This window comes from Protopterus annectens, chromosome 3.part0 (genome assembly GCF_019279795.1).
Source record: "Protopterus annectens isolate FY-2018-M chromosome 3.part0, PAN1.0, whole genome shotgun sequence".
Classification (NCBI taxonomy): domain Eukaryota; kingdom Metazoa; phylum Chordata; order Ceratodontiformes; family Protopteridae; genus Protopterus; species Protopterus annectens.
Window position 1 is genome coordinate 1,695,165,977 of NC_056731.1, and position 19,165 is coordinate 1,695,185,141.

The window sequence follows — 19,165 nt, forward strand, 5'->3', positions numbered from 1 at the left end:
GTCTGTAGGATACTGAGTATAGTGACAGGGCTTTGAGTCAGGTAGGGCATGTTGTTTAGACCTTGTATCCTTTTCAGTAAGGTATCTCTGTGGACGTTCCAGTTGTTACATGTGTCTGGACAGGTACATGCCAAAGGGGGCATTATATTCAGCGACTGGCCTAATGAGGGCTGAGTAAAGGGGGGCAGCGACTTCCCTAGATCTAGATACAATCCTTTTGGTTATAAGCTGTGCAATATAGGAGGATTTCTTACAACAGTAGACACACATTCTTCAAAGGTGAGATCACTATCCATATTAGTTCTCATGTCCCGAACAACTGGGTCAGCTTTTAGGGGTGTATTGTCAATGTGGTAGTTCTTTGGGGTAAATGACTTTTATGATACAATAATGCATTTTTTTACATGTAGTTTCAGTCTATGATTTTGGCACCAGGTATTTATTTGGGACAAATCTTTATGCAGGATGGCTAAGTCATTTGAGGATTCAGTGACTGCTACTAGCAATCTGTAAACTTAGTTAGCCAATGCCCTGGGATGATATAGTTGACAGACCACACTGCTTTGACAGAGATGGGCTTCACCTCTCACCTCAAGGCTTTAGGTTGCTGGCAAAGGTACTTGCCTCCCCCGTAGTGCCTTTTTTAGGCAGTGTCATAAGAACAAACTTCCAGACGTAAAATTATCCTCCAGAAACAAACTCAGGGTTATGCTGCTTAATGCTAGGAGTCTAAATCATAAACTGCACTCACTTGAAGCACTTCTAACACTGGAAGATGCTGATGTCTGCGCAGTCACAGACACATGGTTTAAGGCCTCAGAGAGTTACCTGGCCATGCAGGTCTACAATGCCTTCCATACATTCAGACCACACAACGAACATGAAAAAAAACAAGGGGAGGAGGAGTATCCTTCTTCATTAAAGACATGTACACCTCTAGACTGTTTAAACAGTATGACTCCCTAGAGTTACTTCAAGTCCAACTAACTGTAGAAAAGACCCCCCCTCCACTTCATTGTTAGATATAGGTCCCCCCACCATGAACCATAAAAACCACACAGCCTACTTGGACCTACTTGAGTCACTCTCACTACAGCCAAATTCCCTGGTCATGAGTGACTTTAACTATCCTTCCATTGATTGGGTAACATATATGAGCACAAATCTGCTCGCCCAAAGGTTCCTGGACTTTAACACAAATGCTGTGGAGCAGATAGTCAGCACCCCTACAAGGGGCTCTAACGTCCTTGAGGTAGTGCTCACCAACATGGGGGATCTCTGCACCACCCCATGTGTGGGGCCCTCCCTGGTAAAATCCGATCATAAATCCGTCTCATTCAAAGTAACGATCATACCTGACCCACCCTCTGGAGCAAAAAGGTTAAAAATCTTCTCCAGAATCCCCTGTCACCACTGACAGCAATGACTTCTATACTGAGGTGTACACAAATGTCCTGTATAAACAGCTGTATAAATTATAACTCAGCTGTACCAGAACGGATCAAATCAAGATCCTCACGGAAAAAAAAAGGCACCCTGGTGGGCATCCAGCATAAATAGGTTATACAATAAGAGAAAGAAACTGCTGTCAAAAAAACAAGAGGGAATGGTCCCAGCAAAGGAAGAACTCCCACCAAAGCATAAACAAGCATATTAGACATCTTGTAAAGTCCTCTAAAGCTAGTTACGAAACTAAATTAGCATCCCTAGCTAAGGTAAATCACAAAGCATTCTTTTGCTAAGTCTGAAATCTAAAAGGGAAGGTCTATCTTTGTGCCAAACTAGCTGTGGACGTACCACTTATACTGAACCTGAGGATATCGCCAACCTGTTAGTGGGCAGGTTTGATGAAAACTTCACCCCCTGTCCCCACCAGTCATACCCCATAACTGTCATCAGTCGTCTGCCTAGTATGTCCAGAAAGCAGGTCATAACTGCACTCTCCAAGACCAAAAACACAGCCCCTATGGGACTGACAACATCCCAGGCTGCCTATTAAATGGTCTAAAACAGGAGTTAGTGGAACCACTGAGCATGCGCTTCAATCTCAGTCTAAGCACTGGCTTTGTCCCAGCTGAGTGGAAAACAGCTCTTGCACAAAGTGGGTCCCTGAACTGACCCCAGAAACTATAGACCCATAAGTCTAACCAACGTTATCTGCAAGGCCATGCAGGGAGTCATCATAGATCTTAAGGATGTAGGTGACATTCATACTCTTGACCCTACCCAGTTTGGCTTCATTAAGGGCAGATCTTGTCTGCTGAACCTGGTGTACTACTTTGAGAATGTCACTAAGGCTCTGGGTGAAGGCAAAACAGTTCACACTGCCTGTCTTCACCTAGCCAAGGCCTTTGACACAATCCCTCACTCAGGCATCATTGAGAAACTCACCCAGCTTGGGATTAACCCTACGTCACTAGATGGGCTGCCAGCTGGCTCACAAACAGAACACATACAGTTAAAGTTGGAGATGCCAGTTCTACTAGTAGACCTGTTACCAATGGTGTTCCACAGGGATCTGTGCTAGACCCCCTACTGTTTGGTATCTGTTTTTCAGAGGTCCAGGCAAAAATAGATAGCCTATAGTTTACCAAGTTTGCTGATGACTGCAAACTGGGTGCAATCATCGAATCCCCCAAAGATGTCAACATACTACAAAGTGGGCTTACACAGAGAAATGACTGGTGTCAAAGCCACAGATTTGAACTAAATTTAAAAAAAATGCATTATCATCCCCTTCAGCAAAGAAGAAACCATTACTAGTTACATTAATAATATCCCCCAAGTTCAAACCCAATGGTGAGAGATTTAGGAACGCAAGTTGATTACAGCTTTAATTTTGATCATCAGGTGTCCACAGTAGTAAAGAAGGCTTTTTAAGTTGCACACCTCATAAGCAAGGGTATAGCATCCAAAGCTAAGGAGGTTATAATGCTCCTGTAGTCAGGTCTCATCAGACCAACAATAGAGTTCAATGCTCCCTTCTGTATGTACCTCGCCAGACATCTGCAGCTACTGGAGGGACCTCATAAGTTTCGCACCATGAAAATTCAAGTCCTACAACACATGACCTGCATAGACAGACTGGAGGCTCTATCACTTTACTAGGCTGCTTAGAGGTGACTTGTGCCTGGCCTACAGAGCAGTCTCAGACTCTGCCTTGATGAAGCTGCTGCATATGCGCAAATCCAATGGGACAAGAGTCACTCGCTCTAGGGATCTTAATCTAACCTCAGTTATTAACAAGACATGCTGGAGAGACAGATATGTCTCCCAGAGGTTGCCACTCCTCTGGAACAAACTCCCAATTCACATAAAACAGAGCTCCTCAATGAAAATATTTAAGCTTAACCTGGACGGTTTGATCGGAAACTGTAAATTTACACTGGGGGTTTTACCTATGTCCCTCGTAGACTGGGGCAGCCAGTGCTAATCTTAGATTCACCTGCAAACATAGACTGTATATCTTGATCCATAAGGGAACAAGGGTGTAACATTGCTAGGCTTATAGAGGCCTTAGGGTCAATAGTCTAGTAACCTTCTATGATCCTGTGATCCTTTTGGTATTGGCTTTTACTTCAGAAAAGTAGATGCCAAACAGTAGAGGTCTCAACAAAGAACCCTGGGGAATCCACTGGTGATTGGTCTCTGTGGAGGTAACTTCCACTATTTTGATTATCTGGGTACAATCTGTGAGCCAGTAATCCAGCTGGTGACTCGGGAGTTTATTTAGCTTTTCTACTATGCTTGAGTGGGGAATTGTGTCAAAAGCTTTGGCCAAGTCGAGGTATGTGATGTGTACTATTTTGCCTTCATCCGTTGCTTTGGTGGCTTTTTCAAAAAGAATTAAAAAATGAACAAGCACAGGAAACTGTCTAGTCCAACCTCACCAACACAAGTATTGAGGAAAAAAAAACAGAAAAATTAGTAGTCTTAAAGCTTCTTTGATGAGCTCAGTCACAATAATTTCCAAAAATCATGAAACCCAGGTAGTGTTCCAAAGCAGCAAGCTTTTATTTGTTACAGACAAGTGATCCTCAATAACAAAAAAAAATCAGAAATACTTTATAATATTAAACATATCAGCTTTTATACACTTAGAAGTAGGTGTGGAAAATGTATGTACTGTTTAATTTTAAACCCGCCTATTCCAGGCAAACTATATAAACAGGGTTGTAAAAGTGAATTTTAGAACAGCAAGTACTGACCCCCACACACTAGTACAGATTAGATCAAACTAAAAACAGCACCTATCAATTTGCAACCCACATTCCAAAATCAGGTGGCAAGAAAAGCATAACATCCATATAAAAAGACTGACTTTTAAATAAAATTGGCTTCTGCTAAATAATGCAATAAAGCTTTCATTAGGTCTGCGACAAGAACCAAAATAATGTACATAGGTAGATAAGTAAGTGCTAACTATACAAGAAAAAAAAAAAAACACACAGCTGTCTAATCATAAACATTATCTAATTGCAATAGTATAAATATAAATGGGTCTATATTACGTGATCGAAAATTCAGATGTTCGAACACGTAATGATCGACCCCAATAGAGCGAACCGGCAAAATGTCGAACGGCCGGAAAAAAAATAATAAAAAACCCAAACAAACCATTAAACTGCTTTATGCAGGGGGGCAAGCCCCCCTGCACTCCCACACCACCCGCTACTTACATATACCAACTCCGAGACCGCACTACATTGCAGTAAACGGAAATTTCCCCGTATGGAGATTTCCATTTACATGTTCGACATTCTGCCGTTTCGCTCAATTGGGATCGATCATTACGTGTTCGAACATCTGAATTTTCGATCATGTAATTTAGACCCAAGATAAATATATATCTACATAATAATATCTAGTAAGTATTTATATGTATTAGTACCCATAAAAACTAAGTTATTTACAGCTCAGAGAAAATGTCAGTCCTTTGCAGTCGAGAGAAAAAAAACATCACAGTTTTCATGTTTACAGCCGTAAAATTTTTTATACAATAATAACCAGTAGAAAAAACACAAAAAATACAGAAAACAGTGGATGAAGTGAACTAATAATGTATAAAAGTGTGGAGGTGTGTGCATGAGCATGCACCTGTATGCTAAATGGGGGAATTATACCAAAATATTATGGTAATAGTGGCATGAAAAAAATGTGTGTTTTGAATCTACACTTTAAATCTCTGGTGTGATGCAAGAGTGTAATAAATGTAATCAAATTAGAACTGAGGTTAAAGTAACTAAATATATATATATATATATATATATATATATATATATATATATATTTATACACATTTTATACATCTTTGTATTATTTTTTTAGTATGCCTGGTACCTTTAGTACATAAAAATATTTCCTCACCAAATTCGCTAAAACAAACTTTACAGATTGTGTGGCAGCTTACGTAAATTCAATACACTGTTAAAAGAGCAGTAGTAGTAAAGTCCTGGTTTTCTGAATGCATTTAATTTCAGCTGCCAGGGATTCTTTTTTTTCTAAAATACCATTGATGTCCCCTTCAAGTTTTTCCATCTCCACACAGTCCAGAATAATACATTTAAAACTAGAATGTCTGGGGTGTTCTTCTAAGTGCTTGGATAAGGCATTCCTTTAGCATTTATGTCTGATGTCAGAAAGATGACCTGAAATCCTCCTTTCAGTTTATTCATAGCCTTGCCCACATAAATTGCAGGACAGTCATTACACTTGGCCCTGTGTACAACTTTTTCAGTATCACCTGCTGAAGATTTCACCATCTTTTTAAGATGGAGTGTGACTCATTTGAGTGCCTTTATCAAGTATTCACATAAAGTGTAATTAGGTGGCCCACAGATTTTAGTGCTCATGTCATCCTGGTGTTCCTTGTTTTTCTTTTCCGCATAGCCACATATGCTGCTTCTCTTTTTATATACAAAAGTAGGGTGGTCTCCTAAAACCCTTACACACTGCTGATTGTCAGTGTGGACGGCACAGTTCTCCTTAATAATGGTGTTAATTGTATTGAAATCCCAGGTGTAAGTTAGAATGCAACTTTCCTTACATTTCTCTTCTTTTGGGTTAAGGTGTTCTTGTTGCATAATTCTATCAAAAGGCTTATTCCACATAGGATCATTGTTAGTTTTGCAATCTCTAATGGGATCCAGGATCATATGTAACATGTTTGATTACTATCCTCTGGTTAAGAAATCGTTTTCAAGATCATTCATATTTTTGAGAAAAGGGGCGAAATCTGTGGTAGTACGTACTGTAGCCTTGTGATTCTGTGAATCTGTAGCATTGTGAATTTTATTACATTGTGCTTAGTTTTTGGATGTATACTATCTCTGCAAAATAAGTAGATCACTCTTGTTGGTTTCCTGTATAAGTTACTAATTAATTTTCCTCTGTCTTTATCAATACTGTCAGTCATATTAAGGAACTGCACTGATGCTAAACTGATGGAAGTGGTAAATTTCATGAAGGAGGTTTAGTTATTGATGTAATGGATAAATTCGGTGAGTTTAGATTTCTAACCTTGCCAGACTATAAATATATCATCAATAAAGCGAAGTTAGCTGGTAGTACAAATTCCTTCTCCCACTTGCATAAGGCTGCATTGGCTAGGCGATTGGTCATAACCACACCCGTAGTTACCCCTTGTCTCTTTGTAAGTCTGGCCATTGAAACTGAAAACAATTAATAACTTATGTGGACTGGTAGTTTTACTAGTGTTTGCTGCTTCTCTTCCCCATGAAAGAAGCACCATTTTTGGCTTGACCATGGAACATATTATCAGTCCTTCTTCCAGCCACAAAAACAAAAATTTAAGTAAACAGCCTTTGCAAACACAGCAGGCTGGCAATTTGCCTCAGGCACAGGTGTGTGACACTGCTGTGGCCATTTATTGTACCTCAGCCCACTCATCTTTTACCCTACATTCCTCTGATGTAGTACATACAGCCACTACAGGATAGTCATGTCCTCTGTAGCTGATGGAATCCTCTCAGTGGGTAAGGGAGAGCCATAGTGGTCATTCGTGGAAAAGAAACAAGGAAGATTCCCTTGTTATGTCAGAATGCTGTGCCCATCCCTGGGGAGGCAGCGGCTGCCATTAGTAACACAGTTGGTCCCAGTTTTTATGTGAAAAAGAAACAGAAAACTAAACATATTTCTCCTCCTCCTCAAATTTCATCGGATAGGAGTAGTTTACTAGGACTGGCTCTGAGTTTGTTTCAGACTGTTTATCCTTCTTGTAGAGTAGTTTCTGGTAAAAGAAAGAGCGGTGCCTCTTTTCCTGAAGAGATTCATGATTCTGAATTTGAACAGGAAGATGTGGGGACAGACTCAAGGTTTTGTCGTCAGATTTCTGGTATAGACTCAGAGGACAGCTCAATTTCTTAATCTTCCTGTTGGGGGGGGGGGTTCTCTGTCTGAGACTGTTACTAGAATGTCCCACTGGTTTCACTTATTTGACGGCTAGGTATTCAGCACAGCAAAGGACTTTCAGACCAAGATGGCATTCAGACTGGCATCAAAGAAGTTCTGGGTAACTGCGTCCATACATCAACTTTATGTCCTACACCTTTTATGGGGATCATGCATGTGACGTACGGCTCATACAAGATCTAAAGGCATTGGTATACTGGCCAGATGGGCTGTCTCTGGCAGGAATTCTTAAAGTAAAGAATAAGCAGCAGTGAAAAGGACATCTACTGTTATGGTAAGATTTGTACCCAATTGTACTTTCTCATAATACCCCTGGCAAGACTCCACATGAGAAAAATACAGTGGTATCTGAAATGTCTTTGGTTCCCACATCAACACCTCTTATCTTTTCAAATCAGTATTGGGGTTTTCAGAAGATAATTTTTTTGATGGAGAAAACGGATATCCGTAAATACAGGCCTCCCCTTCTCCACATCAGTCAGTTACCACAGACACTTTGGACTTTGCTTGGGAAGCAGTTTTGGGAAGGATAAAAGTGCAGGGGATGTGGGACACCAAGGACAGGTGCAAGCACATAAATGTCAAGGAGATACTTGTCTTGATCAAAGCATTCAACTCTCCGAAGTATCTTTGGTCCCTGGGACCTTTTCAAGTGTTTGCAGACAATACCTCAGTCATGTGGTACATCAACAAGCTAGAGGGAGCCAGGCTGTACTCCCTTTGCAGACTAGACACTTTAACTTGGGATATAGCTTCACAGCACAGTCTCACTCTACAGGCAGGAATATAGCTTCACAGCACAGTTTCACTCTCCAGGCATCTTGCATTCAATCAGAGCAAAACTGTGTGGCAGACAGGTTGAGCAGTACCAGGGCAAACCCTCATGAATAGAAACTAGATCAGGGGGTCTTTCAAGATTTGATCCATCTGTGGGGAGTTCTTCAAGTAGACCCATTTGCCTCTTCTCTGAACAGTCAACTGGCAACATTTTTTCCAGGACTGTATGCAAGAAGGCCTGGAAGACGGATGCCTTTTCTGTTCATTTCTTTGGACAGGAATGTTTCTGTATGACATTCGCCCTATGCACTGATATCCTTCTTCTGAGGATTCAGAGGATATCCCTCATGATTATTGTGGTGACTCCCTTCTGGCCCAGGCAGCTGTACTTTTCCCTTATTTTGGAAGTGGCCATGGACAAATTACCACAAGCTTCCTCTCAGAATGGATATACTCACACAAGAACAAGGATGTTTGATAAACCCAGACATCAGTCATAGGGTCTTAATATTTATTTTAGGCATTTTTTTCTGAGGACACGCTGCAGGTAGTAATGGAGGCAAAAAAGCCTGCTACTAGAAAGTCATATATTAGCAAATGTAAAGGTTTCTAGTTGATGCCAACAACATAACCAGCACCTATTCAGAGCTAGTTGTTAGCTGGTTTTGCAGTGTTTGTGTGAGTTAATAGCCTGTGGCCTTTCTTATTCCTCTGTCAATGTTAATGTATCAACTATTTCAGCATGTCTGTCCACGGATCCTTCTCTTTCAATCCAGTCTCATGTCAAAACGTTCTTGAATGGGTTCAAAGGCCTCCAAGTAATCTGGTGGCCCCTCCTTTGTGTCTTAATTTTGTGTTTGTAAAGCTAACACTTGTTCCATTTGTTCCAGCTAATCTGGCCAACTTGAGGCTCTTAATAAGGAAAGCAGTTTTAATGATTGCTCTGAGCTCTGCAAGGTGGTTATCTAAGTTGCAAGCTCTTATGCTGAGTCAGCCTTACCTCATTTTCCATAAGGACAGGGTTTCTTTGAGAACTAAATTTTTGTATGTTTATGTTTACAGTTTATTACAAATTATCCACCTCCCCGTTTTCTTTCCTGAACCTAAAAACGATGGAGAAAGGATTCTTCCTGCCTTGGATAGCCACAGACAACTCGCGTACAATCTTGACAGAACTAAATCTTTCAGATCAGCTGTTCATTTCTGTTGAAGGTAAGAGGACGGGGCAACCTATGTCAAAACAGACTGTTTCCAAATGGTTTTCTAAGGCTATTTCCTTTTGTTATACCCACCATGACAAATCTATTCCAGGCATGGTCAAGGCCCACTCTAACATGGCCTTGACTTCATCTATAGATTTTTGGTAAGATTTGGATTCTAGAAGTATTGTATAAGCTGCTACTTGGTACATACTTTTACAAATCACCATAAGCTTGAATCCTTATCTTGGTCTAGATCATGTTTTCCTAGGACCATTCTCCAGAGGCTCCTGGACCCTTCTCCTTCCTCATCTCGAGTAAAGTTAGCTATGGTAATCTACCCATATAGCTAATGCTACTGCAGCAGTACTCAGCATGAAGAATATAGTAAGTTGTGTAAGTTATGCTTACTATAACAGTAGCTGTTCAAATGATCACTGCTGCAGTAGCTGCTCCCTTCACCCCCTTGTTTGTTTTGTGTGTTTTTATGAAAGAGTGTGGACATTTATTTTTTGCTCTTTCTAGCCTTGTCTTTTCAGGGCTGAGCCTCCCTCTCTCCCACTATTGACAGGAAAGCTGTGAAGGGCTTGTCTTTTAGTCAGCTCATCTCGAGATACTTGACAGTTTGGGCACATAGAAGGTGCCCTGAAGCTTTAGAAGCTGTCCGGTTGTTCTATCCTTGGCAGGATATAAACCATATAGCTAAGGCTAGTGCAGCAGTGGTCATTCAAACATCTACTCTTTTATTGTAAATTCAACTTACACAACTGTACTTTAGGAATTCCTTCTATATATCACAATTGGTCACCAAGGGCATCTCTTCCAAAACCAAGTAACTTATTGACCTGTACTCTGCCTTGGTTGGACCTATTATAGAATATAAGGCCCTTCTCAGTATGGAGAACATCGATGTCTGTGCTGTGACAGAAACCTGGTTCAAGGCTTCTGAGAGCACCCCAGCGCTATCAGGTTTTACCTCATATCATCCCCAAAATCTGGACAATACCAAGGGGGTATCCATATTCATCAAGGACACCCACACCTCAAGACTGGTATGCATCGGAGACCATCCAGGTGCAATTAACCATAGGCAAGACTGCTCTGCAAATTGTAGCATGTTACAGGCCACCCTCACAAACTCAGGAACCTCACATGGCCTTCCTGAAAACACTAGAGGGATAAATGTATCACCAAACACCATCATACTAGGTGACTTCAATTACCCTAATATAGACTGGGAACACTACTCAAGCCCAAACAAAAGTTCCTGGAATTCATAAACTCAAATGCCATGGAACAACTAATCACCATCCCACAAGAGGAGATAACATACTTGATCTCATCATCACGAACATGGGAGCACAATGTTCAACAGTGTACCCTCACTGGTGAGATCAGACCACAAACTAATCTCGCTGGAGGTCCTCATCCCACCCCCACCTGAAATAAAAAGACCACAGTAAAGAACTTCTCAAAAGCCGACTTCACACTTCTAAAGACTAGTGTGGTCTCCTGGAAAACAGTACTCAAGCTGAATCACTTACAAATGCCTTCTACCAGCACCTGCAGGACTGCATGGATAAGGCAATCCCAAGCAAAACAAAGACTCTTTGTACCAAAGGGCAAGGCAGTCTGGTGGACCCCAGCCATAAACAAACTCTACAACAAAAGGAGGAAGCTACTACAAGATAGAGCAAAATCCTTAAAAGGTAAGACACCCTTGATCACTATAAGTAAAAACTAAGAGCTCTCATAAAATCATCCAAAGCAAATTTAAAAATAGCTAAAGACTCAAAAGACAATCATAAGGCCTTCTTTAGCTATGTTAGAAACCTGGGAGGAAACTCCCAGATATGCTCAGAGCTAGTTCAAAATGATGTGAAGATTACTGATCCTACAGACATTGCCAACATACTGGCTGACAGGTTCAGTGCAAACTTCTCCCCCCCCCAAAGGAGAGATATCTATACCAAACGATTGCAGCCCCCAAACATCTCCAGCCAAGTGAGAACTGCTCTCTCCAAAGCAAAAACACAGCATCCATGGGACCTGATGGTGTCCCCGGCTGTGTGCTCCATGAACTCAATGAGGAATTAAACCCACAGCTAGGACAGCTGTTTAATCAAAGTCTTACCTCTGGATCTGCAACTGTGGTACCACTTCAAATTAGCCTTATCTGCAAAGCCATGGAGAGGATCATAATGGAAAAGACATAGGAATTTGCAGACTTTGGATCCAACCCAGTTTGGCTTTGTCAAGGCAGATCATGCCCTTTTTAAACTTGGTTGACTTTTGAAACAGTCACCAAAGCCATTGATGAGGAAAGGCAGTCCATACAGCCTACCTCGATCTGGCTAAGGCGGTATCATTGAAATGTCAACCCATACATCACAAGATGGGTTGGTCAGAGCTGCTGGCGCCATGTCAGACTCAAAGCCTGTCACAAGTGGTGTCCCACAGGGCTCAGTCCTACAAGCAAACACAGGAGGGTTATGGCTGACAAAGTTTGCAGATGACTGCAAACTAAACACATCTGACACAGATATCCTTCAGAAGGGTCTCACAGAAACGGATAAACTGTGCCAGAGCCACGCCTAAAGTTAAATGCCAAAAATGCATAGTCATAAAATAGGTGGCAATCCACTGAAGAAGTTATCAGGGACCTGGGGACCCAGGTTGATAGTAGTCTGTCATTCGACACCCATGTAGCTAAAGTAGTTAGGAAGACCTTCTACATTGCCCACCTTATCATGAAGGATTCTCATCTAGATCAAGGGAGGTCATAGTCTCCCTTACTCATCACTCATCAGACCAATGATTGAGTACAATGCCCCATTCGAATGTATCTGACCCGACACTTGCAGCAGCTGGAGAGGCCACAAAGTTCCTCACCAAAAGGATAAAGGGTCTCAAAAATTGTCCTATGCTGCCCGACTGAAAGAACTCCAGCTCTATTCAGTCGCCACCGCTTTGCTCAGAGGTGACCTTTGCCTAACATACAAGGCCATGTCAAACCCAGATTTGATGAATATGCTTCACCTCAAAAATCTAGATCCATCAGAGCCACAAGGCGGAGACTTAAACCTTGGGATAGATTCATCACCCAAAGACTCCCTATGCTGTGGAACAAAATCATGTGAGGCAGAGCAGGCCTTGTTCAAGAGAAATCTTGACCAATGGATGGGAGATGGGATTACCTCAGTGTCACTGCTGACAGAGGGCACAAAAAAAAAATGGGTATAATTGGGCAGATAGCCTAGTATGAACCTATGAACCTATGAACCTATAATGCACCCTTTGGAATATATCTCACTATCACTAAACATTTCAAAAAAACTTGAAAGATTGCAGAGGTTTCTAACTAAAAGAGAATCTTGGACCTCAAAATCTTAGCAATCAGGAAAAGGTGGAGTCACTCTCTCTCTGTACTGTTTGTCATGTAGACTCTTGATGGTAGCCTGTGCCCTGCTTTCCTTGCCGTTGGGGGTCCCATTATTGTAGACCACCTTTTTCTTGTTGTCAAACAGTACAGCCAACATTAGAACAAGATATTTGAATCTAGACCAGGGAATAAATAAAACCAATTGGAGGGAGAGGTTTAACACCCAGCACTTCTGCTTACCCTGAAATTGACTCGCCCTGCATGTTAAGCAGTGCAATTCCTGTCTGCCTTCAAAAATAGCTTAGAACGTTGGATGGCTACTCCTGAAGTACACTCTGGGTCTTACAAGCCTTGCCCTCCGTGAAAAGGTTGGTAGAACCTGAGGGTGAGTATTGACCAGGCACACCAGGTACTTTCTTTGATTCCTATGATTGTTTACCATACTCATAATTGAGTATCATAAGGGAATTAAGTAATGTTTTATGATTTTGAGGCTGCTAATATGTTCTGAAAGTGGTATTAGAAAAGAGGGTGGAGGCAATAGTACTGCAGCTCATTCTGTGTAGGTTTGTGATGGAGACCATTTGATGTTTCAACTTGACAAGGATGCTTATGTGTGCATCTGTTGCTGATATGGAGGCACTCCTAAAATGGAAAGTAATAATGTTCCAGAAATGAGCATAGCTAATGTAGATCTAGCTGTATACCATGTTGTTCTATTTACAGCCTTTTCATTTTTGATCACAAGAATGTAAATTACTGCATTTAATATTCCATTTATGTAAAAGTACTTGAAATGTAGTAAGAGGCCGTGGTGGTGCAGTGGTTAACGTTGTCGCATCACAGTAAGATGTTCTCCAGTTCGATTCTCGGCTGGAGCGCCTTCTGCATTGAGTCTGAATGTCCTCCCCGTGGTTGATTGATGTTTAAAAGACATGCAGGTAGGTGCGTGCGTGAATGGGTGTACCTTCTTTGAAGGTTGGGCGTCGGGCTGGCACCTCGGCAACGTAAAAATCCCTGCCAATCATTAGCGGACCAGAGTTCCGCTGTGGCGACCCCTAACTGGGAAAAGCCGAAAGACAAAAACTTGAAATGTAGTATATGTTTTTTTAAGAAAAGGCATTTAAGTTTGGGGATTTTTCTCCTGCCTCCGGTTATTTAAAAAAAAAAAGTAACATGGGATGTCGGTAGGAGTTCCTTCCAGTAAGAAAAATAGTATTCTTAAATTTATGAGGAAAGCATTTACACTATCCATGTAACTTAACTATTAGTTTTGTAACTTTTACTTGTGCGTGACACGCATGTTGCGGTGCTGCCTGCACTGAGTATGTTTTGTGATGCCGTTCCTTACAATCAGTGAGCAGATTACTGTTCACATTTATAATCATAAGAGTTAGATGGGTGATGTAAGGTTAGAAAAGGCAAGTTAAGAGACCTCACAAAAAAGTTGAAATGGTGGGGCAAGTACATTCAGTATGCTCAGAAACCGAGAAATCATGGGCGAATGCTTAAGAAAAGTTAGCCAAGGGTATACAATAATGCAACACTTATGTAGCAGGCATATTGAGCATACAGTGGATACAAAAAATTTACACCCCCCTGTTAAAATTCCAGGTTTTTGTGATTAAAAATGAGACCACAATAAATCATTTCAAAACTTTTCCCGCCTTTAATGTGACCTATAACCTGCACAATTCAATTGAAAAACAAACAAATCTGTTAGGAGAAAAAAAAATAAAAAATGTACAATATGCTGGTTGCATAAGTGTGCACACCCTTAAACTAATACTTTGCTGTGTGTGCACACCCTTAAACTAACACTTTGTTGAAGCACCTACAACAGGAAGAGGAATAAGGTGAAGTTCCAAGACTGGAAAAACTCCCTTATCAGCCTCAACAAAAAGTTGAGATCCCTCATCAAATCCTCTAAAGCTAGCTATGAAAACAGAATTGCAGCAGATAGTAAAGAAAACCACAAGGCCTCCTATAGTTATGTAAAGAGTCTCCACGGCAATACCCAGATTTGCTCTGTGCTACTGCACAATGGTACCTCTTATACCGAGCCAACAGATTTTGTCAATATACTGACCGACGGATTCAGTGCCAACTTTACCCCCCCCCCCGGCACCCAATATTACTGCTGCACAGGTTAAAACAGCACTGTCTAAGGCCAAGAATACAGCTTCTATGGGACCTGACAATATCCCTGGCTGTGTTCTACATGAACTACAGATTGAACTGGCACCTCACCTGTGTGCCCTGTTCAATCACAGCCTCACGTCAGGCTTTGTCCCTACCGAATGGCGCACTGCTACAGTCATCCCTCTTCACAAAGGAGGAGCAACTACAGACCCTGGGAACTATCGCTCCAATAGCCTGATGAGTCTGATATGCAAAGCTATGGAACGCGTCATCATGGACCTAATAAACTATAGGGAATCTGCAAACTCTGGATCCCACACAGTTTGGTTTTGTGAAGGGTAGATCATGCATGCTCAACTTGATCAGCTTCTTTGAGTCAGTCACCAGAGCTGTGGATGAAGGCAAGGTGGTTCATACAGTTTAACTTGATCTGGGCAAGGCCTTTGATACCATTCCCCACTCAGGAATCATGGAAAAACTCACTAAGCTAGGCATCAACCCCTATATCACTAGGTGGGTTGCAAACTGGCTCACAGGTAAAACCCACGGTATGAAAGTAGCTGACTCCAAGCCAGACTGCCAACCAGTCATGAGTGGAGTCCCATAGGGTTCAGTCCTCTGTCCTCTCCTGTTTGGTATCTACTTTTCTGAAGTCCAGGCCAACACGAAGGGACTCTGGCTGACAAAGTTAGCAGACGATTGCAAGCTGGGAGCTATTATTAACTCCCCAAGTGATGTTGACATCCAACAGAAAGGCCTCACTGAGACCAACGACTTTTGTCAGAACCATGGCCTTAAGCTCAAAGCCAAAAATGTGTCGTCATCCCCTTTGGGAAAAACCTGGTTCCCATGAATTACCACATCAATGGTAGTCCACTGAACATAGAAGGCGTTCTAAGAGATCTGGGAACACAGGTTGACAGCAACCTCTGTTTTGACTGCCACATTGCCATTGTGGTCAGAAAGTCCTTCTGTGTGGCACATCTCATTACAAAGGGTTTTGCATCCAGGAAGAAAGAGGTCATTGTCTCCCTCTACTCTTCCCTCATTAGGCCAATCATTGAGTACAATGCCCCATTTGGCATGTACCTCACTAAACACGTAAACGTACCTCACAAAAAGGGTCCTAGGCCTTAAACATTTGTCTATATTCTCTATTCTCTGCCTCTAATTAGGTGATATGAGACCATCTCTGCTTGATTTACAAAGCCATGTCTGACCCAGCTCTGTTAGAAATGCTACATCTAAAGGAATCTCAGTCCCTTCGCTCCACACTCTCCAGAGACCTCAGCTTCATTACCACAGTCAACAGAACGTGCTGGAGGGACAGTTTCATAACCCGAAGACTGCCCTTGCTATGGAATAGACTTCCCATACATGTCAAACAGAGCACCTCACTGACCCTCTTGTAGAGAAATCTTGATGAGTGGATGGGAAATAGAAAATTCACCCCAGGAATCACTCAAGTGGCTTTACTCGACAGATGCACTGGGAACTAAGTTCGGGTGGCATGATGCCATGGTAATCTATGGGCTAGGCTTGTAAAAGCCCCAGGCCCATTAGCGTAGTACACACCTATGAACTGATGAATGCTACCGTCATAGAAAGGAAGAAAAAGTAGAAATATAACATGGGAGATGTGGGTCAGTGAGAATGATATTAAGGTAGTGACACTGCAGTGAAGACAAAGTGTGGGCAGCATGTGGGATAGAAAATGGGTGATTAGGAGGATTTAGAGCAAATAGGAGAAATTAAGCTGTACTAAATTAGTGGAATGGCCTGCCTGGCTGGTTGTGCAGATGAATGTTTGAACCCTTCAATGGAGAAAAAGAGAAAAATGGGACTGATGAAAGTGTGAATGTACATCTCACAGCTACACATTTGGTCGTAGAGAGTAGTGCAACACTGTAAAGTAGTGCCTGTTATTGGGTTGGTTGCTTTAGCTGTACCTTGATTTGTTTCATACTAATATTTTCCCAGGTCTTTCGTGTGATATGGCATTACAAAGTTACATTTTATTTAATTTAGTATGATTTCTTTGAAGTGATTACAAAGTTGTGTTTACAGAAATGAGAGACAAACTAAGGAAGTGGCGAGAAGAAAACTGCCGTAATAGTGAACGAATAGCCGAGGTTGGAGAGGAACTTATAAAAGATCATGCAGCCAAACTTGGAGATGACAGTAAGTGTATAAGACACTGTCTTTTTTGTTTATCTTGACTCTTCATAAGACAAGCATTTCCTAACATAGTGCATCTTATGGCTGACAAGTCAAAGCTATTTTAATGTATTTAATGTTTACATACTCTGTAGTACATAATAGAGATATTGTATCTACATTTCAGCAAGTTGTCCCATAAGGTAGAGGTAAAAAGTATACAATGTGCCGCAGGCAACAAACTTCAGAGATAATATGAGTTTTTCACCTGGTAACATAATAGTAGCATTTGCTATGACTTCCAAATGATGTAATTAATTGGATTTTGCAGTGAGGCTTTTGTGGACTGCATTTGCACAAACATTACATCATCCCATCATGTAATGCACATTAATTCTTGTATCCCCCCCTTGTTATGATGATATAATGCACTGCTCGTTATTTTTCTCATTTTCTGGGGTCTCACCATTCCTTTAGATAATTAGACTGCTTTTTTATCCGGATGCACCCCCTCCAGTCTTTTTTTATAGTACACAATGTTTGCTTTCTTGTGCTTCCTTTCATAAAGCTATGCTTAGCTGCTGTGGTACTCCACACACCAGTTAGCATGGAGTACTAGATCACTTCTTAAATGTGCTGCATAATCAGCTCATTTGAATGCATCTTAAATATTGACAGGTTACTGTGGCCCGTGTTCATGTTACAAAAACTGCATGCCTTTGTACAGAAGTTGTTGAGGCAAAATAGACATTTACATTTTCTTGTAACAGACTGTGGCAGGTAGCAGAAATGCTAATATGTACACAGCCTTCCCACTGTAAGACTAAACAGTGTGATCAGAACAATGTACCCTGGAAGGAAAAGTGGCATGGAAACTGCTATGGAAATGAGAGGGCTGTGATTTTTTGGCATTCAACTGGCCCCCATAGTGTGAATTCATTGTAAGACTGCTAATTATATAGCAGACTTTGTTTTAAATGTCACTGTGCAGTATTCTTCTGCATTGAACTAGTAGATGTAAATCATTTTTTGTTTCTTATTTATTGCTAGCACCACGAAGATCAAAGTTTGTTGCATCTGCTATTTCAATCCTGCTACTATTGCAGGGAGTAAGAATGCAACTAGCACATTTTTTTTCTTTATTCAAAAATCATTTTTTGAGTCCAGCCCATATCCATTATAGATGCCCATGAATTTCTTCATAGTAGTATTATGAAGCACATACAGAGGATATAAGTGTACAAACCCCTGTTAAAATGCCATGTTTTTGTGATATAAAAAAATGAGACCACAATAAATCATTTCAAAACTTTTCCCACCTTTAATGTGACCTACAACCTCTACAGTTTAATTGAAAAATAAATCTGTTAGGGGAAAAATATAAAATGTACAATATGCTGCTTGCATAAGTGTGCACACCCTTAACTAATACTTTGTTGAATCATCTTTTGATTTAATTACAGCATTCAGTCTTCTTGGGTAGAAGTCTGTCAGCATGGCACATCTTGACCTAGCAATATTTGCCCACTCTTCCTTGCAAAAGTGCTCCAAATCTGTCAGATTGCTAGAGCATCTCTTGTGCACAGCCCTCTTCAGGTCACTCCACAGATTTTGTATTAGATTTAGGTCTGGGCTCTGGCTGGGCCATTCCAAAACTTTAATTTTCTTCTGGTGAAGCCATTCTTTTGTTGATTTGGATGTATGCTTGGGGTCATTGTCGTGTTGAAAGGTGAAATTTCTCTTCATCTTCAGCTTTCTAGCAGAAGCCTGAAGGTTTGGGGCCAAAAGTGACTGGTATTTGGAACTGTTCATAATTCCCTGCACCTTGACTAGAGCCCAAGTTCCAGCTGAAGAAAAGCAACCCCAAGGCATAATACTGCCACCACTATGCTTCACCATGGGGATGGTGCTCTTTTGGTGTTACAAAGTGTTGTTTTTGCACCAAACTTACCTTTTGGAATTGTGGCCAAAACGTTCAACCTTGGTCTCATCAGACCATAACACATTTTCCCACATGCTTTTGGGAGACTTGATGTATTGTTTTGCAAATTTTAGCCAGGCCTGGATGTTTTTCTGT

The 19,165-nt window shown here is 41.3% G+C and overlaps 1 protein-coding gene across 1 annotated transcript in view; it reads left to right on the forward strand.

Moving 5' to 3' along the window:
- Window positions 1-19,165, forward strand: part of EMC2 (ER membrane protein complex subunit 2) — a 1,476,345-nt gene that overhangs the window by 16,365 nt on the left and 1,440,815 nt on the right. The window contains exon 2 of the mRNA XM_044065735.1: window positions 16,999-17,112. Coding sequence (XP_043921670.1) covers window positions 16,999-17,112 — 114 coding nt within the window. The remainder of the gene's footprint in view (window positions 1-16,998; window positions 17,113-19,165) is intronic.